The 26,211-nt window shown below is 39.7% G+C and overlaps 1 protein-coding gene across 11 annotated transcripts in view; it reads right to left on the bottom strand.

The window, feature by feature from the left end:
- The window catches only part of KHDRBS2 (KH RNA binding domain containing, signal transduction associated 2), a 318,282-nt gene that overhangs the window by 101,361 nt on the left and 190,710 nt on the right, over positions 1-26,211 (bottom strand). For 9 of the 11 annotated variants that reach the window (XM_069011368.1, XM_069011376.1, XM_069011370.1 and 6 more), the window contains 2 exons: positions 2,184-2,311; positions 672-867 (listed from right to left, as the gene is read on the bottom strand). In XM_069011368.1, coding sequence (XP_068867469.1) covers positions 672-867; positions 2,184-2,311 — 324 coding nt within the window. Of the gene's footprint in view, positions 1-396; positions 556-671; positions 868-2,183; positions 2,312-26,211 lie in introns of those variants that run through there. The other 2 variants (XM_069011378.1, XM_069011379.1) reach the window with 2 other exon arrangements.

The raw sequence follows: 26,211 nt of genomic DNA, 5'->3' as shown, positions 1-26,211 counted from the left end.
TTACTCTTGGGCTTGCCATAGCTGGAAAAAATTCAGACATCATATTTGATAGCACTTTCTTCCCTATTTGGATATCTGTTGTTATGGTGATAGCTCCAGGAGGAAACATTAATGAGGATGACTTGAAAGCTTTGATGTGTACAGCACAATTACTTTAACACCTCATAAGAAAAGGTGACAGTTAGTACTGCTCCTGGCTGAAGATGCATCATCGTATCAACCTTTATGAAAACTACCTAAATTTCTATTTGTTATGTATCTGTAACACAGTGTTGAATACAAATACTTAATAAAAAGGATTTGGAATAACAACATGCTCCCCCCCTCCATTTTCTCATAAAGGATATAAGCTGTTATTCTTAGGAACTTGGTTACAGTAAAAACCGACTTTAAGTATAAAATTTTAGAATATCTGTATTGCTCTTTTGTGACACCCCAAGAACTATCCAGCATGATCTCTCATATCCAAAACTAATCTGTGAACAAATCTATGAACCCACATCACCCAGCACAGGCCTGCAGACACATTTCATCACCCAGAGTGTCGTTCACCTGCTGGGGGAAAGCATTAAAGACAGAGAGGTTATTGGCCTGGATTATTCCATCTCAGAAAGACTTGATGTTCATCACAGAGCTTGGCTCACATGTTGTGAATGAAGGCATTTACTTACATAGTCTTCATAGGCCTCGTGTGCGGGCGGCGGGGGTGGTCTGTAACCCGGCACAGACGGGGCGCCCCTGGCTCGAGGGGTGGGAACGCCCCTGGCCACCGGTGGGACAGGGAGCGCTCCACGCGTCACCGGCGCTCCTCGGGGCGCTTGGGCACCTCGTCCCGGCAGCGGGGGAGGAATGGCACCCCCACGTCCCCTGTGGGGAGCAAAAAGGAATGGTCACTCTGGTGCCTACGAGGGAAGGCATGCGTGTGCTACCCCATTTTAAAGACTCACCTTTTTGTTACTATTTAAAGCAACATATAACTCCAGGCTTTTGGCAGCTACAATGTCTACAAGCACTTTTAGGCAGTATCTCAGGCGGAACTCATATTATGGAAAGGCATTATTTTTAAACCATCCTGTACCTTTTACACCTGATCCTCTTGTTGCTTGTACTAATAAAATTCTGAATCATTGTAATTCACAGGGTTGCAGAATTACTCCAAGCAGTTCTAGAAGATGAAGAAAATGAGGAACCTTTTCTGTTGCTCTCAAATGATTTTACAAGAGCTGTCATCACTCTCATTTTCATGTTTATTGGTGGGTAGGAGAAATTTATTGGCAGAAGATATTGCAGGACAGCAGACTTGCAAGGCAAAGTAGAGGAAGAATATAAAAGGAGAGGAGTAACTTTTCTTCCTGTCTAATTTAGTTTGGCACAAAGGAATGGCTGCATGGGATTCTGCTTTCCCCCACGGCACAGAGAGAATAGAGCATATAGACAAGCATGGAGAGAGGTTTAGCATCCTCCTGGCTATTTATGCTATATCTCCCTTGCTGTACTAATTAGTAAGTCAGAAGAAGCTGTTACTGTTTAAAAAGACTTGTAACTACACCATATGACGAAATAGAAGGGAGATGTATCATGGTAGCAGCCTGTGGGTTTTGTTTCAGAGCAGTATGCTCCTGGGTGTGCTGTCTTTTTGGAAGACTGTGAATGTCAGGTATAAAAACCATGCATGGCACCCATATCCACAGTTGTGAATGGAACTCAGCTCTCCTGTAGCAGTAGGAACTGTGGCTTGCTCCCTGCTGAGACAACCAAACCCATCGCCTTAGCTCGTGATGTTCATTACTTTACTACAACTTTCAGTAGCTGATTTTAGACTTCCAGAATCAATGAATAGTTTGTGTTGGAAGGGACCTTCAGAGATCCTCTAGGCAAAACCCCATACCTTGGGCAGGGACATCTTTCACTAGATCAATAAATCTCAGAAATATCCTTTTCCTGTCTTCATGATCTGCTCTCATTTGTTGTTTATTACTTGTATACCACCCCCTGTACCCTGTGAACTGTAGATCAGAAAATCTGGAACAATGTAGACCAAACAGGTCATCAGAAGACAAATATTTTGGTTTACTGACCAGGATATGTATGTAATTGTCTTTTTTTTTTTTTTTAACTATGGTTTTTTTTACTACTGCTTACACTTTGTAAAGCTATTGACATAATAGTCCAGGTTACCAGACCTTGAAGGAGCTGCAGGTGGCACACGGATCCCTCTTCCTCGAATGCCCCGTCCACGCGATGAATCCTCAGAACCATTCAAATATGAAAGTTCTCTCAGCTGCTCCTGGCGAATTTCATCATTATAATCCTGAAATTCAAAAGGTGAAACTTTCTGAAACTTCGTATTTTGGCTAAGCTGACAAACCACCCAAACCAGAAACTCCATGGATGGTATTTGGGTGAACTGCTCTGCATAATCACTGGTATGCTGAAAAATTGTACAAGTGGGAGTAGACAACTACCTATAATATATGGACAGAAAAATGCATATGTATGGGTAGTGAAGGTGGTCATAAAGAGCAGGAACATGCAAATAAAATACAAAAGGCACAGAAGGCATAAACACAGAGAAATGTACCTGTATGCAAAATGCAAATGGACTTTCACATGCAAAAGGTACAAATTTCAAGCGACTTGTAATTAGACAAAAAAATGTGTTTCATAAGTATTTTGTATTTTTGGCAAACTTCCCTGGCTACCTTTATGCACTTAAAACACAAATTCTACCTTATATTGCACATTAGCATGACTGGATGATTTAATTCAATACCAATTAGCACCACTGAATGTAGCCTTCAGTTATTTTGTATATCCTGAAAGAAACTCTCTCTTTAGGAGTCAAGTAAAAAAGCTGTGTTTACTATAAAGAAATTGTTAAATGAAATAAAATAGGCCCATTCCAAGACAGCAGAGTATTGACTTCAACACTGCAGTTTCTGTTGGCTCAGTAAACAACACCAGATGAACTTCCTTTACTTACTGATCCAAAGTAGAATCACAGACTCATAAAATGGTTTGCGTTGGAAGGGACCTTAAAGACCTAATTCCAAGGACCCTGACATGGACACTTTGTTGGCTTCCTCCTCATTGGAATGCATGCCTGGGAGAGGTGATCCTTGAATATTAATGCCTATTGGGCCCCTCTTCCTTCCAGGGCTCTATCCCATGGGATTCCACCAAGCAGCTCCCTGAACAGACCAAAGTCTGCTCTCCTCAAATCCAGAGTAGACTTTGCTGTGCACTCTCCTCCCTGCCTTAAGGATCTTGAACCATCATTTCATGGGCAGCGCAGGCTACCCCTGAGCTTCCACTTCCCCACCAGCCCCTCCCTGTTGGTAAGAACAAAGTCCAGCATAGAGCATCTCCCCAGTGGCTTCTCTAGCACTTGGATAAGGAAGTTATCCTCAAGGTATTCCAGTAACACATTTGCCCTGCTGTGTTGTTCCTCCAACCGATGTTGGGGACGTTGAAGTCCCCCATAAGGACCAAGGCTTGCGAACATGAAGTTGCTCTTTTCTGTCTATAGAGTGTTTCATCCACTATAATAGATAATAATGGACTTTTTTTACTTATTTTACAACATTTGTCAAATTTCTTTTGTCAGAAATTCCTTTTTTTAAAGCCTCCTTCCATTATGTCCAGCTTTTTATGGGCTGATCACTGTACAAAAAGTCCACTCCAGCAGCCAGCTCACTGGCAGCACAGCTGTGTGCCAGCTAATTATTGTTTCAAAGCAGAAAGGATTACTGAATTTCAGCTCTTCTCTCCTTCCATGCTTCCACAGGCAACTGAACTGACTGTCATGCAAGCACCTGAAAATGCATTACAAGTGACACCTCTTTTAGTCAAGTTAAAGACCAAGCGAATGGTGAGCTGGAACTGAGGCCTTGCTCATTCCTTCTTCTTCCTAAGGAGGCCCAGGAAATCTGTTTAAAGGTATGATCCAGATCCTGTGTTCTAAGAGAGTGTAGGCCTGGTCACGATTTCCTTTCTAAATTTCTAAAGAGTGTAGCTGGAGAAAAATCTACTAACAAAATTCGAAAAGAACCCTATTTATACACCATAGTGTGTGATAATTGCAGCACAACCATAATTAAAAACAAATCCCTAATCTGCTAATAAAATAACGGCTTTCATTTCTTACCATCTCCCAAGTTTTTTTGCACATTTTTCTATCCTTCTAACACTAACAGTTAAAAGCCAAAGACATCTTCTAAATCAATGTTCTCCGTAAAATACAGAAGGAAAAACAAAATCAGTGAGATCGCATTTACAGCAATTGTTGGAACAGGTACCATCTACTGTGCCCTCTTAATATCATCTGTTATTCATACTGGCTTTACAAGGATTAGGACTTCAAACTTGCTGATTGAGTTTACCCTCCGGATTCCACACTGGTGCTGCGACTGAACTTCATTAATAATGCAGGTACATTTTGTAAGAGGAAAATGTGGGCAAAAAGAAAAAGAGAAAAGACCTGCAAGGGACAGAAATAGGAATTTCTGTGCTGCTGCCTTAACCTCTCTCTTTTGGAATATTGCTGTATAAATGAATTCTACCAGAAATTGCCTCAAAGACACTATTCCTCCCTCAGGTAAAAATATAATTTAAAATCTTAGTATTGACAAAACAGAAAATCCAAATCAAATTTATAATATGCAATGAGATCTGCAAAACTTCACCATTCTGTTATGCAATGCCCTTCGTTTTAGCCTGCAGGTTATTTGCTGCATGTTAAGTTAAGAAACAGTGTATTTTGAAATGATGAGGTAAAGACAGCAAAGTACATGGAAGATGCTGGGACAGGTCTCTTAAAAGAGAAAGATTTCATTAAAAAATATAACTCTATCTAGATAATTTATCTTATGGGCTCCTTAAAAAGCATAGTAAGGATCATAATTTCTAAACCTGAAACCTGAAATTTTCAGCAGAAATGCTCATTTTGCCTCTTCCATTAAACAGAAACATAACACTGAATTAATGTTTCATAGCTGCTACAAGTTAGAGTAAGGGCATCTATCCTGATGAATATTTAATTGTATTTGAGTTCAGAGCCTAGCACATGAGCAAAATTATGTTGCTGATGTTTCATAGATGTATCTAGTCTCAAGAAAGAGTACATGATGTTGCAAGACATACCTATACTGGACCAAGTACAAGGAAGAAGCTGCACAGTACAGTAGTATATTTTGTTTGAGAAAGAAAACCCCAAAAAACCACCTATTTTTTATGTTAAAATAAGCTCATGAAAAATGTCCTGTACTTCATAACTTTTCTTATAGCTTTCTAATAGTCTTACAGCTATTCTTACAGTTGATAATGTACATTAACCTATATGTTTTGCTCTTATTTATATCCTTAAAGACATTACTACCCATAAACAGCTTTTCCATTTACTGCTGATAAGGGGGTGCAATTGACTTGTATCATGGTGGTCAGTGTTTACTAACACAGTGAGCCAACCATTCACCTAAACATACATCTTGACTTTAGAAAGGCCAAGGATTTACAACATCAGCAAAGTCATAGCACCCAGGGCCACCAAAAATTGCTGTATTTATGTAAATGCCTAAAAAACCAAATTACATGTTTAGATAAAAAATTCAGTAGTCCAGAAAACATCAACATGTTTACCCCAAATAATCACAATTATGTTTATTAATGAAGGTTAGGAGTGATTAATTAGGTTGGTTGCCTTGACTGTTGTAGGAACAAAGGAAACCCATGTCCAGGTTTTCCAAAGAAACCAGTCTGGCTGGTGGCAACTCACCCAGGGGCCCTTCTGCCAGCAGTGACAGGAGGTGCAGCAAAGCACAGAAGCTGCTAGAGAGCTCAATAAACCATTTGGGTAAAAAATAGCAAAGTATGAGACACGTTGCAAAACCTGATCTGAATTAACAAGAACATGTAGTGACAAGGGAGGAGAGTTAATAAAGAAATCAAAGGGTAAGGCATAGAAAGACCAAAAGGATTTGGGGAATATATATCTATAATTACCATAACAAAGGCTCATAGAAGTCAAGGATAAATCAATCCCTTCAGGACTGTGATCTCCTGTCCTGATGTACTCTGCACATTTAGGTTCTATTATAATTCTATTAATAAATATCATTACTCTTATCTATGACAACTGACTTTCATTCTTACCAGATAGTTAGGGAAAGAGTAATTTAGGTTAAATTCAAACTACCTTGAGATATACATGGCAAATCTAAAATGATAATCACAATATTTCACACTGACAATTTTGAAGCATGAATAGGGCACACTCTTTCACTCCTACACTGTAATATCCTCTGAAGCTCCGTGTTGCCAGCACAGAGCACCACATTCCCAGATATATGTTTGCCCATCCCACCACACTGTCTTCCTGTGCTCAGGCAGCAGAAAGGGAACAGGAGATGGATTTGGACTCCTGGGGCATTTCTGCATCCTGCCCAGCTCCTCACATCAGCAAAAGAGTTTCAGGGCTCTGTGTACTTGCACAGATTCACTGAAGCTAGACAATCTCCCCTAAATTCTGTTGGTGTTGCCTTGGGGCTATTTTCAGGCAGCTTAAATTCCAATCAGGCTAAAATTTTCATTGAGTACTTGCTTCAGAAAACTCACAGCCAGAAAATGGGGCACAGAAGACACAGTGAATTTTAGGTGGAGATAGGTGATGGGAATATAGCCCTTTTGTTTGGTTTGGTTTTAGATCCATTCTTATTTTGGACACTAAAAGAGACACTGTCCACATGTCCCCTTCTATATATGGGGAAGCACTAAAAAACACTGTGAAAATAACTGGTGATGAGGAGTTCCTGGAGTCCCCGCTTCTTTGTGTTCCCTGTGGCCTTACAAGGGTGAACTGTGCTATGCCTCAGCTTCAGAGCATAGTGAGAACCACTCATCTGGACTCATGGGGTCAGGATCTGCAGTTCAGTACACTGAAGAGGCCAAGAACCCTGGAATTCCCACTTTTTAGTTGAGTGCTTTAATATCAGGCTGTTACAAAAAAGAATAGTAGTGGCTGCTCAGTACTAGAAGTACTTGATGAACTAAATCCTGAGTCGACAAGAGATATTTGGCATTTCCTGTTACTTTTTTGTATTTCAAAATCCTGTTCTAAGACACCAGTGCACTCAAATATAAACATATTGAACTTTTTCCTGCACATATCAATAGCATTTATCAGTGTCAGCTTAGGAAAATCAGAAGGTAGGTTGGATAGCTCTCTCCATCACCTAGAATTTGGGTGAGACAGTGCCTCAGGTGGGCATGTAAATTAGTTGCTGCACCGGGGTCAGGGCAGCCCCTGGCATCAATCCAGGCTGGGGCAATGAGCAGATCGAGAGCAGCCCTGATGGGAAGGACTTGGGGGTGCTGGTGGATGAGAGGCTGGACATGACCTGGCAATGTCAACTTGCAGCCCATAAAGCCAAACCTATGCTGGGCTGTACCAAAAGCAGAGTGGCCTGCAGGGCAAGGGAGGGGATTCTGCCCCTCTGCTCTGCTCTGGTGAGACCCCACCTGCAGTGCTGCATCAGCTCTGGGGTCCCCAGCACAGGAAGGACACGGAGCTGTTGGAATGAATCCAGAGGAGGCCACCAAGATGATCAGAGGGCTGGAGCACCTCTCCTATGAGAAAAGGCTGAGAAAGCTGCGATTTTTCAGCCTGGTAAAGAGAAGGCTTTGGCGTGATCTAATTGTGTCATCCCAGTATCTGAGGGGGGCATATGAGAAAGATGGAGAGAGACTACTTAAAAGGGCACAAAGTCACAGGACTACTTTCAAACTGAAAGAGTAGGTTTAGATTAGATATTAGGAAAAAACTCTTTACTGTGATGGTGGTGAAGTAATGGGACAGACTGCCCAGAAATGTTGTGGATGACCCATCCCTGGCAGTGTTCAAGGCCCAGTCGGATGGGGCTCTGACCAACCTGGTCTAGTGGGAGGTGGTTTGAACTAGGTGATCTTTAAGTTCCCTTCCAACCCAAGCCATTCTATGATTCTATGAACTGCATCCTAAGCTTCATGCTTAGTCTTTCTAAAACTATTTGAAGTTCATTGCAAAACATGAGATTCATCAGTAGCTGAGCCCATGCCCAACCAAGCAGTCCCTACAAAGTTCACCAGAACTGTGGGAACTGGCTCTAGCCCACCCTGCGCGGGTGTCTGATGGGTTCTCAACAGTATACAGAGGAGCTCAAACCCCACAGCTGTTTTGATGTTCCTCGGTAACACCCACGCTCTCTGAACCCATGTTTAATGTATATGCATCGTTTCCTGGTTACCTACAGTCAAAGCCATCTGTTAGGATGGCTCTTTGCCCATTCACAGATTGTTCTGGTTATCGCACCAGAGCATAGGTGCCAGGTAATGATGGGTTTAGATGGACAGCCTGCAGTGCACCACAAGTGACAAAGCTTCTGCCAGAATGACTCCAGTACTGCATTAGCAACACATACCTCATTGCATTTGCCCATATATATTGGCACTCAAGTAAGGCCATTTTGTATGCACATAGTTCTCTGGCAGTCCCCAATAAATACATAAAAATATAAATATAATCCATCTGAGCCCAAGGAAGGAATTACTTTCTCTAAGCAATCAGCAACTTAGCCAGATCCATAGCCATAAATGTTACGCACTTTAACTTGCCCCGTATGCAAAAGGTGCTGTCTTTACCTGTTTACAGTCTGTCTGAAAAATAAACTTTAATTGTTTGGATCACCCTTAGAGATTGAAACACATAAAACAGACCATACATTTCTTTCAGCAGCAGTTTGAATGTGTTGCAGCCAATATGAGTTTCAGCTTCTAAATGCCTATGGGCAGAAAGCAAGCAGACATAAGCTAGAGCCACGAACACTTGCCTTTGAGGTTAGTTGACAGCTGGGGGATTTGTCAGCTTGCCACAGAGAGCACTCACCCAAGCGTGGATGTCATTTTTCTCTTTGAGCATGCACAATTAAATCTGCCTGGCATCATCAGCATGAGGCACCGCTCTCTACAAGCAGTGTGGAAGGGAGGGGGGTGTTTTCTCCTCAGCATCTGAAGAGAAGCTGCCAATCCCAGGGTGGAAATTGTACATAGGCAAAGTGCTAAGAAACTTTGACCCAGATATTTTAGTCTTTTTCATAGAACAGAGCAAAATAAGTCTCATCTAATTGTATAATCAATCTAAATTTTGCTTTTCATACCAAAGAGACCTTTCAACAGAAGATTATTGCAGTTTACATGGAAATGCTGTAAACCACACAAAATAATCACATTGAAGATGGGTGCATGACTTTCGAAAAACTGGCAGAAGCCTGTATTAAATTTCAGCCATTTACCCCAATTTGTTCCACCCCTCTTGCTCACAGGCCCCACACAAATGGATACTGTGGTCTGTAATTCATTCAAATGACAGCTATGCTGCCACAGAAGTCGGTTAGCTGACAGCTCCCTGTCTCTGAATTTAATTCCAAGTGAGCTCTGGCTGCCAAAGACTTGTGCTTATTTACAGCTGTCACTTGAAGGAGACATATAAGGGAGTTGGTAATATGAACAGAGGGCATATAGCAGGCTGCAGGAACAGTGGTGTAGCCACCTAATCCTAAAGAAATTGTTATGGATTCCTGCTGGATGTTTACACTGGCTTCTAGGAAGGAAGGGATGTGATATGCCTGGTCCTTTTTCAGAAAAATCCACTTGCTTCAAAGGAGGCAGGGAGAGGAGTAGGATTGCCACTGTTCTCCAGCTGGTTGCTGAAGCTCTGCTACTAATGAGATCATTACCTGCTCTTAAGGCTGGAGTAACTGTCTACTGTAATTTACACTGAAGCCAACATAAGTAGCAAGTTATACATAGTACCTATGCAACTTTTTTTATTCCAGCTGTGCCAGGTGGGACCCAGATTGCCTCCTGCTAACCCACTGCTATAGGTTTGCAGCTCCCTAGTCAAGTGTAACAGGGTCAGCAACAGCAGCCAACAAAATTCAGACGTGTTTACTCTTGTTCAGGGCGCCTGTCTCATCCAGGCTGGCTACAGACACGCCCCCTCAGTCCCATGTGGCACAGTAAACATAAGATGCTGCTCGACCTGAGGAGACTAGAAAGGGCAACCAAGAATGAGAAGTCTGGGCAAGAAAGTATCTTACTATGGGTCTGTGGAGTGTCCTTTCTTTTATAGCTTCTGAATCATTTCAGAACTTTAAAAAAGTCCTATTAGGTGATAGTCTGTACAGGTTGATAGCATATAATATATTGTGACTGAACTTGATACGTGATACAGGAACTAGTTTTTAAACCAATTTTAGTGGTTTTTTTTACTTATTGCAATATAGGATTACAATAACATGAGCTGTTCTTGGAGTAAGGACTGTCTTGACAAGCACTAAGTATATTTTACAGATGCAGAGCAGGAATTTCTTAATAATGCTGCTAGGATATACTGAAATCCATTAATAACCGTTAAGTCAGGAGATAAAAAATATCTTAAATTTCAGTTACCACAGACCCAGCTGTAACATCCTGGCAGCAGAAGCTGGCAGAAGGGTGATTCATTATAGTCAGCACTCTCTTGACAGAGGAGCTGCAGGAATGGTAGCATGGCCTGTGTGCTTGGTCCTCCATTTTTCTAGAAAACAGATTGCTCCAGACTAACCCAGGTTCTGGTCTAGATTCTGCTGCATGCAGGACCCTTTAGGAACCCTGACTATCTCTTTGATCATCCAATTTAGCCATAGTCTGTATCTAAGAAGTTTTTTTGTTGGCTTAGAAAAAACAAGATCACACAGGTCACTGATGCTCTGACTGGAGCAGCATTGTCTCCACTCCTGATGGCACTGCACCAGCACCATCACTGCCTGGCACAGCTGCTTGGCAGAGAACAAACTGGTGGCAAAGCTGTACTGACAGCAAAAGAAAGGATGGAGACAGAAACTCCTTCTGGGAACCTCCGGCTGCCATGGGGACTTGGCATTGGAAGGCAGCAGCAGTGCCTGGGCATTTTCTCTAGCCAGAGGTTGAGACAGAAAACACAGTATCTCTATTTCTCATGCACTCCTCCTCGTAGTGGTTCGGTTCAAAATATCCATTACCTACTCCTCCCTGCTACCTGTCCGAAAGCCAGAAGACAAGAGAGCTTTCCCGGGCTCTGTTCGTTCTTGAATGTGGATCACAGAGATGTCTCAAGCTTCTTAAGCGGCTTAAAAAGCTGCCAATATTCAAACTAGCCAGTTGATAGGTTGTGTTAGGTCATAGAGGAAGCTATAAGCACCTCTTTGAAAGAAAATCACTTCCGTGGCTGATGGAGCCTTCTTTACTAAAAAACCAAACTATGCTAAACCATGACACTCCTAAACAGCAATCTGACTGACCCAAACTAAACAGCATAGCACATCCCATCCAGTGCCAAGATTTTTTGCATAGTAAGGGAAAAAAAAGGAAGATACACGCTGGGAAGATGGTCTGCAATAGCATCATAAAAATACAAGAGCAATTTTCACCACTGGAATCAAAGATATTTTCAATCTGCTTGGTTTGAACTGCTATAATCTAAATTATTTTCACTGCTGATATATTTATGGATAGCCAGTGTAATGATACAGAGGACAATCACAGGAGAAGAAGCAGGTATGTGAGGAGTCCCCCTCTCCATACTAAATTCAATAAGCATGAGGAAAAGACAGTGAAAGAATGCTGCTATTAACCCCAGGGCTACTGTTGGAACCATCACAGAAACTAAAAATATTAAAAATAATATAGATTTAGCTTTCTGAAGTTTATGCCTAAGTTCATGTGAGAAAGTGAAAGTGAGAAAAAATAGTGAAAGGAAAAGAAACAAACAAGAAAAGCTGAAATCATGTCAGTGGAAAACCAAAGCGAATGGCAAGCTCAACAAATTAGCAACAAATACGTAGGTTTAAAACAGCTGATATAATGATCCCATTAGAAAGGTATGCATCAGGCGTAAGATGCTTTAAGTTTGTTTTTTTCAGAATGAGATTTGAGACAAAAGGAAAGATTATTAAGGAAATGACAAGGAGTAACAAGAGGTAGAAAATAACTTACAAAGAAAACTTAGACCATGTACCAAGTACAGATATACTCATTCCCAAGTGTCTCTCTGCTATCCTTAAAATACATGGTATATGAAACATTGGGAATGAAGTGTATAAAACTGAGTAAGTAATTAATGCAGCCAGATCTAGGTGAAAGTCCTGTCAGAGTTTCAAGCTAAAAAATTTAATATATAGCACAACAAAAATGTAATCAGTTCTATATTTGTTATTTAAGTTGTATATATTTTATTTTGCTATTGCACAAACCTTTTAAATGTTTATCCACCAGGATATTTATAGTGTCTCCTTTTTTTCTCTGTAGCATGTGTTGAAGAAGGTTTCAGGCATTTTAACAGAATTCAATACTTTTCTATAATTTCCAAGAAACGTGATCAGTAATTATACATGGTACTGAAAGGGAAAGAGGGGAAGGTAGATACAAAAATGCTGCTAGCAAGGATTTTCTTGCTATTTTCTAAGCCCATGAGAGACTTTTTTCTCTCACAGAAGAGGCAGCAGAGTATGTAAACAACCAAACACCTGCAGCCTTGAAAAGTCTTGTTTATAGTACAGTAGAAAAATATTTTGACAATGGATGTTTTAGGATTTTAGCCAATCACCCCCAAGGGGTGGCTGATCCTTTGTCCAATTAGACTATGAAGAAAAAAGTTTGTAAAAGAGTTTGTAAAATAATTAAATAAACCAATCTTGCTGCACAATTCCTGCCTGCTTGATCTTCTCCTCCCTACGGCTGTGGGACACGGTAATATACCTTAGGGCATTTATTTTTTTTTTTTAATAGGAAGGAGGTAAAATGGGCTTGGAAAACACATGTTCAATTTCTTTCCATTACACATTATTATACTGTTATAGACATATCAAAGTATTTAAAAGTGACCCTACCTAGCTCCTTCTTACTGCAATCCATCCAGTTTTGCACTTGCAAACATCTTAACATTTTTAAAACAATACTTACATTTTATAATATTTCTAATATTCATATAATATATACATATATTTACAATATTTAAATGGCATGTAAGAACATATATGGTTGTCCTCCCTGCTTATTACGAATATGAATCACTGAAATGTATCAAAATGTCTAGGTCTCTTTGAAGCTACTAATCTGGACCTTTATCAAAGAAAAGTCTTAATAAATTTAATTCTGTGCTGTGAGTCAGAAATCTACAAAAAAGGAATTATTAAGTTACTTTTTTTTTAATTCACGGAGATTAATTATTTTTTATTTTTCATATGTTATAGCAGAAAAGGCACACATGAGGACTGGGTGAAAGGAATGCTCACAGAACTTTTTCCAAGCCAGATGTTAATCACTCTTCATATTAGAACTATATTCTTCAGTGTTTCCTGAACAGCTAAACCAAGAAATTTCTGTAATTGTTTATTAAATCTGTGTGAAAGCAAGTATAGGTGTTTAAAATACAGCATATATTGACAACTGTTTATTAAGTCAATACTATTAATTAGTAATATGGCTAACATTATCCTGGCCATAAATTTCCTTTCCTAAAGTCACAGTCTGAATTGGGATAGTGAAAATATGGCTGAAGAATTAGGAAATGAGACTTAAGGTCTCACCTTTTCTTTTTTATCCTCAAAATACAAGGCCAGATTGAGGAAGTGTTATATGAGTAAGCACAACTTCTATGCCCTGAAACACTTTGCTGAGCTCAGTGCCACCTTAAAGGTGGACTCACTAATTCCATCTGGAAAGAGGATCCCAGCACCTGTTACCCAAGTGCCACATAAGCTGAATTTTCCAAGCAGATTTCCCATTCAGCACAAATGTGGAATGTTTGTTCAGAGCCCAGTGCTCAGGACAGTTACCTCAGTCATACAAACGCCACAAGCACACCCAAACCAGGCACCCAGAACCTTGCTGATGATCTCAAGTCTCACCCGATTTCACTCCAGAATCACAACTGGGGTTTAATATCAACCCTGTATTATTGACCATGAAACAAGATCCCACTGATTTCAGTGTTTTTCTGTGACTAAAAGCTGGGGCAGGTGACAAGTTGTGGAGATACAGGAGTTTCAGTCATATAGCTAAAAATGTGACTTCGTTTATTTTTTACCTAAAAATAATCGGTAGTGCTAATAAGCCTCAGCTGTGATATGAATACAAAAACTTTCACCTGAAGGATGATTCCTTACCTGTCTTCTATGCTGCTAGAAAGCCTGTGGTGAGCTATCAACATCAAAACATCAGCAAATAACCATCACCCTACTTTGCATGTTTCCAACCAAAAAATTATATAGACTTATAGTGGAATTATGTGGAACTGAATACAAGTGATTGTGAGCCCATTAGTTCAAAATAATTATTTAACCATAATTAACCCAGTTCTACATTTTTGACTTTAGAAGCATGGTGGAAATCTATCCTAGGCATTCCTTCTGGTTTTCCATTCAATTCAAGAAAAATGTTCTAAATTTAATTAAATGTCTCAAGTTTAGGACAACTAAACACCTCATCTTTCAATATAATAATTCACTTAATCATAGAGAATATGAGTGGACACTAAAGAAATAACAATAACTCCACTCTTGTTTTTTTGAGGGAAAGAGTTCTATAAATGGAATGAACTGAGACTAATTTATTTCTTTTTTTTGTAATTCAAATGATCAATTATTTTAACTGAAATGTATTTAATTAAAACCAAAATATATTTAATTTAATTTTAAATGTTTGCCATGTGTCTCAATGATTAAACTGGATAGGTAATGGATATCAATGTCTCATTATGCATTTATATTCAGCATAGCAAGCCAAGGCAAACACATATGACTTCAAGGTGCTGAGTATTCTCAGCTTCCAGTGGCTGCAACTAATCCTACTTAGCAACAAAGGTAGATTATTTTATTGAACTTAAGCTTTCCAGACCTGGGGTTTATGGGATTAAAGTCTCCAACCCAGCTCTCTGCTGGGCAGGTCTCAATAACCCACAGTTATTTACACTCATTACTACCTAGGCTAAGTAGATTGGGTAAAAACCTCATGATTCTCCTGGATTCCTTAAACCTTCCATAAATAACCTGGGTGGAAAATTTCTGTCTTAACCTGAAATTCTGATGTCCAGGCTTTCCTGCTATCATGCCAGAGCCTCACTAAGAAATGCTGAGAATTAACATACCTGATATTGCTGTTAAAAACCCAGACCATTTTCATCACTCAACTTTGTGATTTCAGGCAAATAACAGGGAAATTTGAACTGCTCTCAAGTCTGCTCCTCTAAGTCTGCTCACCAGCATATAAACCATTACCTTTATTTACCTACACGCAATCACAATGAGAATACAGATACCAGACACCTCTTCTTGCCTGTACTCTTTCCTTTGAGCATCCTTTTCTTTGTCTCTGCTAAAGGAAGAATTTGACACTAATTCCAAAAAATGCTCTCTGGACAATCACCATTATCATCTTCATCCTAACTCCATGACTGTGAATTTAGTTTTATTTTAAAATATTTGGCAAACTCCGTCCTCTGTCCCAGGATTCTTCAATCTCAAGAGCCCCAAAAGCAAGCCAATCCCAATCCTATACTTCCTTCTGTAGAAAGAAAAGGAGCAAAACAAAAGCAAAACTTTAATTAATTAATTTAATTTCAAGTGGTTCTACCTTTTCTCTGGAGATTCTGGACTCTGCTGTAATAAACTGCTGCCCTTGAATGTCTTCTATGCTCCTGAAGTACAGTAAGAACTGTCCTCCATATTCTTACGAAGTTTTTTGAAGCAAGAGTAAGCTGAGAGAGAGCTGTTAGAAGAACCTTTTTAAAATACCACAATACATATTACTGATCAATAAGTTAGTTTTCCTCTCTTACCAAGCATAGCCCATAGATTTTTCAATATTTGGAAACCTCCAGACAAGTCTTAATACAAGCCCAGACTTACAAATGCCACATTTCTCCAACTGTCTGAGAAGTGCACCAGGTCTTTGCATTTAAAGTGGAAATTTCACTTCACTGATTGCCTTCATGTGGGTTGATTTCGGACTGGCAGAGATCAGTGTCTGGGAGAATGTTTATATCAGTTCTTGCTGAATATTTAAGCATAAACCTAGATATAAAGAAATTAAAGATACACCACAGAAATCTATCCAGTATCTTTTCAAACACTGCCAGGTGCTCTGCACAAAGCAGGAGCACTTTACATTTCTCCAGGTTTTGTTCTATTGGCAAAGCAATCTTACCTTCGTCTCTCTAGGGCCATTTCCCAGCACCAACTTAAAATACCCAGAACAAGGCAAAAGGCTGTATGTGCTACAAAATGCAATGGAATCCACCATCAGCTCAGTTTTATACACAACACAGTAATGTGAAAATGCTGCCTTTTCCCCTTATCTTTTCTTAAACCAAAACATCTGAGGAGAGCTCAGGGACTGGTTGAAGACTCAAGCATGACTAATTAGAGTATGTCTTCCTTATCCCAGTGGGACTTTTGGCATTGTGTAATTTCAGAATTTTCTATTTCCCCAAACATCATTTACAGTTAGTACAATTATAATTTTGTTTTCTGTTTTTGGAAAAAAACCACTTGTTTCTTCCTAATTAACTCCAATTAACACTTTTTTTTTTCCTTCTTACCAGGGCCGTAAGTTTGAAGATTTGGAAAAGAGAATTTCCACACATTACCAAGAAAACCCCCTAAACCCCATTAAGACATCAGATTATCAAGCACTGATGAGTATGTATTTGTAAGCAGAAAATAATTTTTAGAAATATGTGAGCAGGTGAATTTGTATTTTCAAGGGTCTGGGAGTGGGCTCGGGGGTTGTGATCTGTTGGGAAATAGAATTATTGGAATCAATAAAAGAACTGTGCAAGCAATAGGCCTGGAAGTTTTTAGGCTTGTGTGTGAGAAAAACTTTCCATGGGAAAGTCCCTGTGTGAAGAAAAACAGGCCTGAGAAAGAGCGCAGGAGTGAAGAACTTGCAGCTGTGCTATCTGGGAGTGAACAAGGGAGGTGAGCACAAAATTCTTTTGATCATAACAAGACTGTGGAAACTTGCCAATGTAAGTCCAATTATGTAGAAATAGAAATGTGTCTTGATAAGCTTTAAGCCACTTAGGAGCTAACAGGCTGGTATACTATATAAGTGCCTTTGGACTGCTAATAAACGGAGTTCGCTTATCAACCATATTGGTTTGGATTGTCTCTCTCTCTCCCCCCGCTGGGATCCGGGCTCCCCGTCCCGCAGAGCTTCTAACAGTGATCAGTGGCCAAAAGTTCAGTAGGAGGCAAGTCACTCCTGCTCAGGACTCCAGGGGTCGGGGCTGGGTCCAGCACTGTTCCACTCCTCTGCTCATGAGTGGATGACGGAACAGAGCTCCCTCAGCCAGCTCACAGGTGACACAACAGGGAGGAGTGTCTGATACACCAGAGGGTTGTGCTGCCATTCAGAAAGATCCTGCTGGGCTGAGAAATGGGCAAAGAGGAATCTCATGGATTTAGACGTGTGCGAGGTCCTTCACCTGGGGAGGAACAATGCAGGCACCAGCACCTCCTGGAGTCTCAGTGGCCTGAAAGCAGTTTCCTGAAGCTTTGCAGAAAAGGACTTTGAGGTTCTGATGAACAACAAGCTCACCAGGTACCACCAGTGTGCCCTCAGGCCAATGGCATCTTGGACTGCATTAGGAAGAGCACTGCTAGGAAGTCAAGGGAGGGGATTGTTCCTGTCCACTCAGCACTGGCGAGGCTACAGCTGGCTGTGCCCAGTGCTAGAATTCCAGGTAGAAAGATATGGAGCTACTGGAGTGAGTTCATCATAGAACCACCGAGATGATTAAGGGACTGAGGCATCTTTCACATGAGGTGAGGCCATGAGAGTTGGGGCGGTTCAGTCTGGAGAGCAGAAGGCTTAGGGGGATCTCATCGATGTGTATAAATATCTGAAATGAGGGAATGAAGAAGAGGGCGCCAAACTCTACTCAGCAGAGCCCACTGATAGGACAAGAGGGAACAGCTGCAAATTAAAACATGAAGTTCAATCTGATCATGCAAAACAATTTTTTCTTTTTTTTCTTGGTTGGTTGGTTCTTTGGTTGTTTTTTTCTCTGAGGATTCTGAACAGTGGCACAGGTTGCCCAGAGATGTTGCGGAGTCTCCATCTTTGGGGATATTCAAGAGCTGTCTGGACACAGTCTTGGGTACCTGGAGTTGGTTGAACCAGATGACATCTGGAGGTCCCTTCCAGCTTCAACCATATTCTTATTTTGTGAAAGGAAATCCTATGTTATAAATTATTTGATGGCTTAAAAACAAGTTTCAGGTTCATACTAGGAACCCATACAAAACTCTGCTGCTGAATGACTCATTTCTTATGCTGAATTACACACTCCCAAAATGTGGGCTGAAGTAATTTTGACCAAGTCTGTTAAACTGTCATCACATTCTCCTGCAAATGTAAATTAATTCACATTCACAGAATCACACCTCCTTTAAGATGCAATTTAATCTTCATAATAGTTCTATTTCTTTTAGGTCTGGGATTTTCTTGCCATGCAAGTTTCAGATCATCGCATTAGAAAATGCCCAGCTAAGACTCGCAAGGGTTTATTGCCATGTTGTATTTTGTTAAGGCAGCCTGCATTTACAGCTATGTTTTGAAAGCACATGGTCATGCAGCCACAAAACCCTGGAAACACAAAAAACTCTTTCTGCACAGAGTTGTAAATCTGCTTGTTTGACGTGATACTGTGTGTGCCTGTACTTGTACTCATCTTGTATTCACAAACACAGATTTTGCAAGGAACTACTGTTCTAACGCAGCGTTTGGTGCTCGAGGCACGAGCTCTGGCGTGCCCCAGGTCAGAGCGAGTCCAGCTGTGTTCTTCTGTGCGTCACAGAACCGACTTCGGCACCAGCAAAAGAGCTGCTGGCTGGGCTGGCTGGCTGGCTCCTCGGCAGAGGGAACACGGCAGGAGCCGATGGGATCGGCTCACGTTAGCTCGGAGACAAAGGAAGAGAGAGGCTGCTCCGGTCTGGCTTCTAACAGGTTTATTGTTAGAAGTTCCACAAGCCGAACAAGCTGGGAAGGGATGGAATGCGATGTGATGGGAATGATGGGATCCTCCCCTGAGGCTCGTTCTCAGTTTTATAGGGAATTTGAAAACCGCGGGGAAAGGGGAAAACAGCCAATGAGTTACAAGCCAGGGGGAGGGTACAATGTAACAAGAACCACTGTTGGGGGGGAAACCAGAGGTTGGAGTTACATCAGAACCAATGAACAACCGAGGAACCGGGAATTTTCCTGAACTGGGGGAGGCGGCTTGGACCCGGGCTCCGCCCAGGGGGTGCGGCTTAGGCTTCTGAGCTGCCCCTCGACCCACCCTCTGAGTCTGCCTCTTCGGGGAACGCGATCCAGGGGAGGGGCTGGGATTGATTGGAATCTCGGTGCCCCAGCCCCGCAGGGGGCTGGGTCACACCAATACTGCTCATTGCTGTGAAAATGCATTTGGATTTTTCAACATGGTACATGTTTCCTTTTCCTGTTTTTAAACACAGTCATAAGTTAACAAAGTATCAAACTTTTTGATTCAATGCAGGATGTTTTTCTAAACTACAGCAACAAAAGGAAAGTCTGAAGCTGTTTTATTTTCAGTTCAAATGGCCATTTCAAATGCAGAAATGTTGATTAGTCATGTTAGAAGCATACAAATTTTTTGAAAGTGGTATTTGGCATACGCCACTGGCCGCCAAAGAAACATTTTCACAGACAAGCAGGTCTGTCTGCAGTTCAAGGCAAGATTTTAAATGGGAGCTAATTTTTATCTTTACCTTTTTATATCTTTGAATTATATTAAGGCAGCTTCATAAACAACTCTGTTGCATGGCATATAAAATCTAAGAAAGCCTAAGTAAATTCATATGCTTAATGAATGCATTAAATTTAAAAATCAGACAATAAAAAAATTCAGCACTGGATTATGCAATTTGTTTCCTGGGAACAAAATCCCTGGATTCTGTTTTGTCGCTCTCTAAATTATATGTATTCTAACTGTAAATATTTCTACTCTGTCAGTTGATATATAAATGTGTATACTGATCCTCTGTACTGCCAAATAGTTTTTGGTTTCATTAATGCCAAATAGAGTTGTTCTATAGCAATTAAGGGCTAAAATCCTGCTTTACGGGAAAACTTTGGTATTTAACACTAGAAGAAATATGTGCAATGTTTTCTGTATAAAGTTCAACAAATAGCTTGTATCCTAATTTAATGCCAGTGATCTGAGCCTACAGACTACCATAACTAGGAGAGGAGGAGTGCTAGAACATGATTTTCACACTAACCTATGAGAAAGGTTAGATTCTCTTTTGTCCCATAATGACAATGGTTTTGTTTCTCATTGTGGAAATCTGATATAATAGCTTAATTATCTGCAAAACCAGTATCTTTCAAGTTCATCATCTTTGGTTATTGTTTTGCTCCATGATTTGTTTGCTATTCAGCCCTGAGTGCTGATGGGGAAAATACAATATATTGCTCCAGTGGAAACTATGGAATGTAGTTGTCACCAGTGATATTACAAGCTGCCTTCTAAAGCAGATGCTGGATAATGAATTTCCTGCATTAAGACAGCAGAGTACTGCAACACCCAGTTAAAGTTAATACACCAGATGTGTAAGTTATGGAAAAATGCTCATCCATTTAAGACACTGATGTGATTAAATAGGTTTCTGAAGTAGAAGTATGATATAAATCATCATACATTATCAGTACTTCTCATTTTAGCACAGGTACCACATCTGATATAAAATTACAGTTTATGTCTTTCATATTCATCTGGCACAGACCAAGAAGATGCAATAACAAACCAGTTCACCAGTTCCTAATTTGAAATTAATTATATCTATCTAGAGTTGAGTTCTAGCACAGTCCAGCTCCACAGAAATGTCTAATGAAGTTTTCATGATATCACACGTTTTTTGCCCTGTTATATACTCTTTTGTTCTATACACAGTATACAGCTGTGCTGAGGATTTATCAAGGTTAAAGGGTGAAAGGAAAACGGATCTCAAACACACTGCCTTTCAAAATGAAAACTTCATTGCACAGGCTTCCGTCTGGATCACAGATTTTTCTTTCTCTCATTATCACATTAAAAAGAGGGTTTTTTAGTTGTGTGAACCATCCTGTAACAGACTGATTTTTTTCTTTTTTTTCCATTTCATGGAATAAAAGATTAAGTGCTATATGATGGATAATATGGTAATTATTTTAGAAAATACCAAATTTAATAATATGCATTTCTTATCAAATTCAGCTTTTTTCAGTGTCACTCAAGCCTGAACATAATAACATGATAATGATGTTTTGTGCTATTACCCTGCATCACTTAACGTCCACTTAAGCTTTCAGATAACAAAATACATAAGGAAGAGATTTTCCTTCACTGTTTTAGCATTTTCTGCCTATGATTAAGTACACATGATTACACTGCTGCACTGATTGATGCCAATTCGGCATGAGGACATTTCGCAGCAATTATGTTTGGTTAAAGTATTCAGTATTACATGTCATCCCTCTAGGCTGAGAATGCAGAGCTATTTAAAAGCTGGGAGACATAAAAACATATATATATGTGTATGTCTACATATACATACACATATGCATACATAGAGAAAAATACCCACATATGAAAAGACTTCCAGATGATTTGTGTGTTATTATAGATATGCACTCTTTTAGAGAATTTGTCTTGTCTGCATAATACAAATAGGAAAATCAAAAAATATTAATCAATTTTCTATTATCTGTTTTTAAGACAGAATTCTAATGACTTAGTGAATAGCATCTTTTTAAAAGCCACACAAAATATTTTGGTTTAGCTCTCTGCTGGTCATATTATACTTACTTTAGCAACTTAAAGGAGTATATGCAATCATAGTACCCATAATCAGACATTAATTATTTGAAGAACAGCATTAAAAGATCACTGTTCTGTATCAAATACAGTTATTCTATCAGAATTGCCGTAGTAGAGGAGGAATCTGAAAATAATGACTTTTTGTGACGATCACTGTAACTAGAAGTTACTTCAATCATCTGTTGTTCACTTACATATAATGCTGACATTCTTCTCTCTGAGTTTGACTTTAGTCTTTATTTTCTCAATTAGGTTTTTTTGAGCTACACTAACTGGCACTGCTCTGCCCTGCAACAAGTGAATTGCTCCATGCATATTCTTATTTGTACAATGTAAAGTTGGTGCTGCAGTTGGAGTTTATTCGCATTTATGCAAATCAAAACTAAGAAAGAAACATAGTTAGGACTTGTTGACTGACCCTTCTATTACATGTTTATTTTTAAAATTTCTTCCAGTTTTGCAGGTATTTAAAATCTTACTAAACATGTAAACAAAGTAAACATTTAACTGAGTAACGCGTGGATGTCCAATGTCTGTCTCTGCCTGAAAGTGTAAATTGTATTTGTCTTCAGAATAAAATACACCTAAGATACGAGAATATGGGAATGGTTTTGAGATATGTCCTCTGGTAGGGATATTTACCTGAATGTGCAGGAATTTTCTTTAAGAAAGACAGGGTAATAGTAGACCGAACAAAGTCATTTAGAGATCATCTAAGACAGTCTTTAACTAAACTGGACAAGAGAGTCTTGAGTAGACTGGAAACCTTAGGGCAGAAAATGTCCTCATGTAGGGACAAGTTATGCAGTATCTGATCTACGAACTTATTTTTTTAATTTTGCTTCTGGTTTTGATATTTGCCTTGTTCTTTCCAGTAGGATAGGCGTATTTAAAATAGATCAATTTGCCTTGTATTTAGTGGTACATGTCTGTGGCGGGTTTAGTGTTTTTTGGTTTTTTTTCTTTTTTTCATTCCTTTAGGTCAGAAAAAATTGGTTGTTTATTCAGTAACTATATAGGAAAAGTGTCAGCTATACAGCACACTAGCCATCTAACACAACATGGTTGCTCATTCACCCAGATCTCTTAAATCGATTAGCCTGACAGGGAAGGTACGTGAAAGCTTTCAAAGGCCAAATTACAAAAATTCAAATACAGTCTAAACTACTGAATACTTCCATGTGATGTCTGCTGGGCACTGGCCATAAAGTGACCTTGGCAGAGCTATTTACACCAATGTTTTAGATTTAACCTGGAACAAATAAAAAGGCATTTATCACATCAGAGTCTGCATAAGTAATCCCTGTCATTCTTGGACTTTGGCTCCCACTCAGCAAAGTTCAGAAAACTATCAGGAATGTTTAATAATTACAGTTTCTGTTACTCAAACAGAACAGGTTTGTTACAATGAAATAAAATGCTATGTCTGAATTCATGGAAATGAATCAGCTGACAAAATATATTTGCTACAAAGGTTTCATAATTATTTTAGGAAGACAACCACAGTATGTGACATCTTACAGAACAAGAATAGTTATTAGTATGATAGAATTGCAACCCATTTACATTCTACAGTATTGTAATGCTCTTCCTTTGCTTACTTAAAACACCTGAACAAGCATACACATGTTTAAATGCAGCCTAAAACGCAGGTTTCTTGATTTTTACTCCAAGGCTGATAGAATATTCATCATTGTACTAAATGCAGAAGGAGAAGTAGCTGCTTCTTATGTATTCTATAGGAAGCAATACCATGTGCAAATACTTGTCAGGAAGTTTCTGTTCAGTGATACAGAACAGGTCGAAGATTGGTTTTCATTACAAATTACATTTATTTTTCTACCTAACAGAAAAATCTGAGGAAAGTAAACCAGAGAAAGCAACATCTGACTTCAGCGAATTCTCCTAACAAAAATCAATCTGAATGCTTTTAACACAAGTTTGAAGAACAGCATATCAGAAGTTATTATATATTCTTCTAGTAACCACATAAGGTTGTGATAGTTCCAGTAATCACTGTCTGGCACATCAAAGAAATCCTGGAGTCATAACTTCTTATTAGAAAAGCAAATGTAACATTTCTAGTCTTTTCCCTGGAAAGTCAGAGCTCATAGTGCAATCTGATTGCTGCAAAGGCATGTCAGTGAAGAAGGTTGTGTTGTTTGAGAATTTCCTTCCCACCCCCATCAAAACACTTGTGAGAAATCCAGTTAAGAAAGTCCAGAGGAAAAAAGCACTATGTCTTCCTTTAACTCAAGTCATATTCTGTTCTGTTTGTGGGAAACTCTGAAACTGCTACCTTTCTAGGTCTTGAATTTCTTCCCACTTCTTTGTCCTGGACAGAAAAAAATCTGTTCACTGTACTCGGGCCAGGGAAAATTTACACTTATATGAACCGAGAAAAGGAATTTAGCTTGGAGCTACTGGAGATTATTCAATGGGGAAAGGAGAGACAAAATGATGGTGGGGATTATCTGGAGGGATAGAGAAGACTTATCAAAATCAGAAAGAGAGGATTCCAGCGTAATCTGCTCCTTGTGTTAACAACATGTGCAATCACTTGTACTGGCAGCTTGTTTGCTCTGATTTTTCACATTATCCAGGGGCTACGTGTGTGAAGCTGTGGGTATGCATTTACAATGGTTAGTGAGTACCTTGCAGTATCTCTGGTGACACTATCCTGCAATCTCTGCTTCCCATTTATTATGTAGTAGAGGTCTGTGACAACTAGCACAAAGCCCGTGGAAGCAGTGTATGTGCTCAGGTCTGCTCCTCCTATATGAATGCAGTATTAGAGGATACATGCTGTAGTTTCCAACCTTCACAAAGGACTAGAACTCCTAAACTGAAACTGCAGTTTAACACATACACATACAAGCAAAAAAACTATGAAACAAAACATAAAATGAAAACAAGGAAATTTTTGTTCATTTTTGGTTTAAAATGTTTTTACTAGTTAATTGACTTGAACCATGAAAGTAGTAAGTAACAATATTCTTTAATGAGTTTCTTCATTGATTGTGTGCAGAAATAAGTTCCTGCTTGTATATTTAATATCTGTTTACTTGAATTACTCTATTTAATACATGTTTATGTGAGAGGTTTTTAAATAAGGTGCCTGAGAAACTTAATATAATGAAAAAAGACTTTTGGTTAGACATATCACTATTTCGAAAAGCATTACAAACATTAGAAATAATCACTGTATGCATCAGACAAGTAACAAAATTATTATTAAACTTGTCACTAAACCTAGAGGCTGTCAATTATCACTTCTATCATCTGGTTATCACTTTTTATTAACATTAGTAAAAGAGAAAAAGAGACAAAAGCACTGATGCTGGGGTGCTGCAGCTGCTGTGGTCAATGAGAAAGCACCAGTGGCCTCCAAGCGGCACAGGTTCCCAAACACCAGTTTGCTTCCCAGGGCTTCTCAAATGCTTCCCTCACCCACTGCTGTGACAAAACAAGCTAACCTACAAGTTTATTTTTATGTGAAAAAAGGTGTTATAATGGCTGCTGATCTCTGACATACACGGGTTTTTTTCTGCTTCCCCACCTGCCTCCTGACGCTGCTGTCCTTCAGCATTTCTGACATCTTAAGAAACAGCCTATTCTTTAAACGCTCATCTCAGCACAAATTTGTGGAGACTTGCTGTTCTTTCCCTGTTCTGCAGACCACATCAGTTCTGACAGTGACAGGAGCTGGAATGACCCAAGCACGGAGCAACAAAGAAATAACTTGCTGATGTTGCTTGTGAAGTTGTGCGAGCCCCAATGCTCTGACTGTTTAGAGGACACAAGTGCAGCCTCCTGTTTCTCTCCTAAAATCTGCAAGAAAATAAGGCCAGTGATATCTTGCAGTTCTCAATCAGAAAACCACCACTTAATACATTAAAAGGACTGGTATTGATAACACGTATGCAACTGCACTAGGAGGTGGAGGCAGGACAGTCGTAGAAGCCAGACTACAAGAATGGCAGAAGATTGGGATGGCAGAAAAAATACTGGAGCTTCTGAGCATAAATCTGAGCCATCATATGGTAGATTTGAAGCTGAAAGCGAGCATGAATTGTCAAACAAAAATCTCTGTAGCAAAATGGAGGCAGTAGCCGCCATCCAGTTCTGACAGCTCCCCTCCTGCAGCCCCTGCAATCACGCTGACATGGTGGTGTCTGTGGCCATGACCAGCGCTGGGGTTGTGAGCCCTGTGCAGCACAGGAGAGACATAGGGCTCTTCCTGAACTGCCATGCATCTGTCTGTCCCATGCCCAGGTGGA

This window comes from Aphelocoma coerulescens, chromosome 3 (assembly GCF_041296385.1).
Source record: "Aphelocoma coerulescens isolate FSJ_1873_10779 chromosome 3, UR_Acoe_1.0, whole genome shotgun sequence".
NCBI classification, from domain to species: domain Eukaryota; kingdom Metazoa; phylum Chordata; class Aves; order Passeriformes; family Corvidae; genus Aphelocoma; species Aphelocoma coerulescens.
This window is presented reverse-complemented; position numbering and strand designations above follow the sequence as displayed.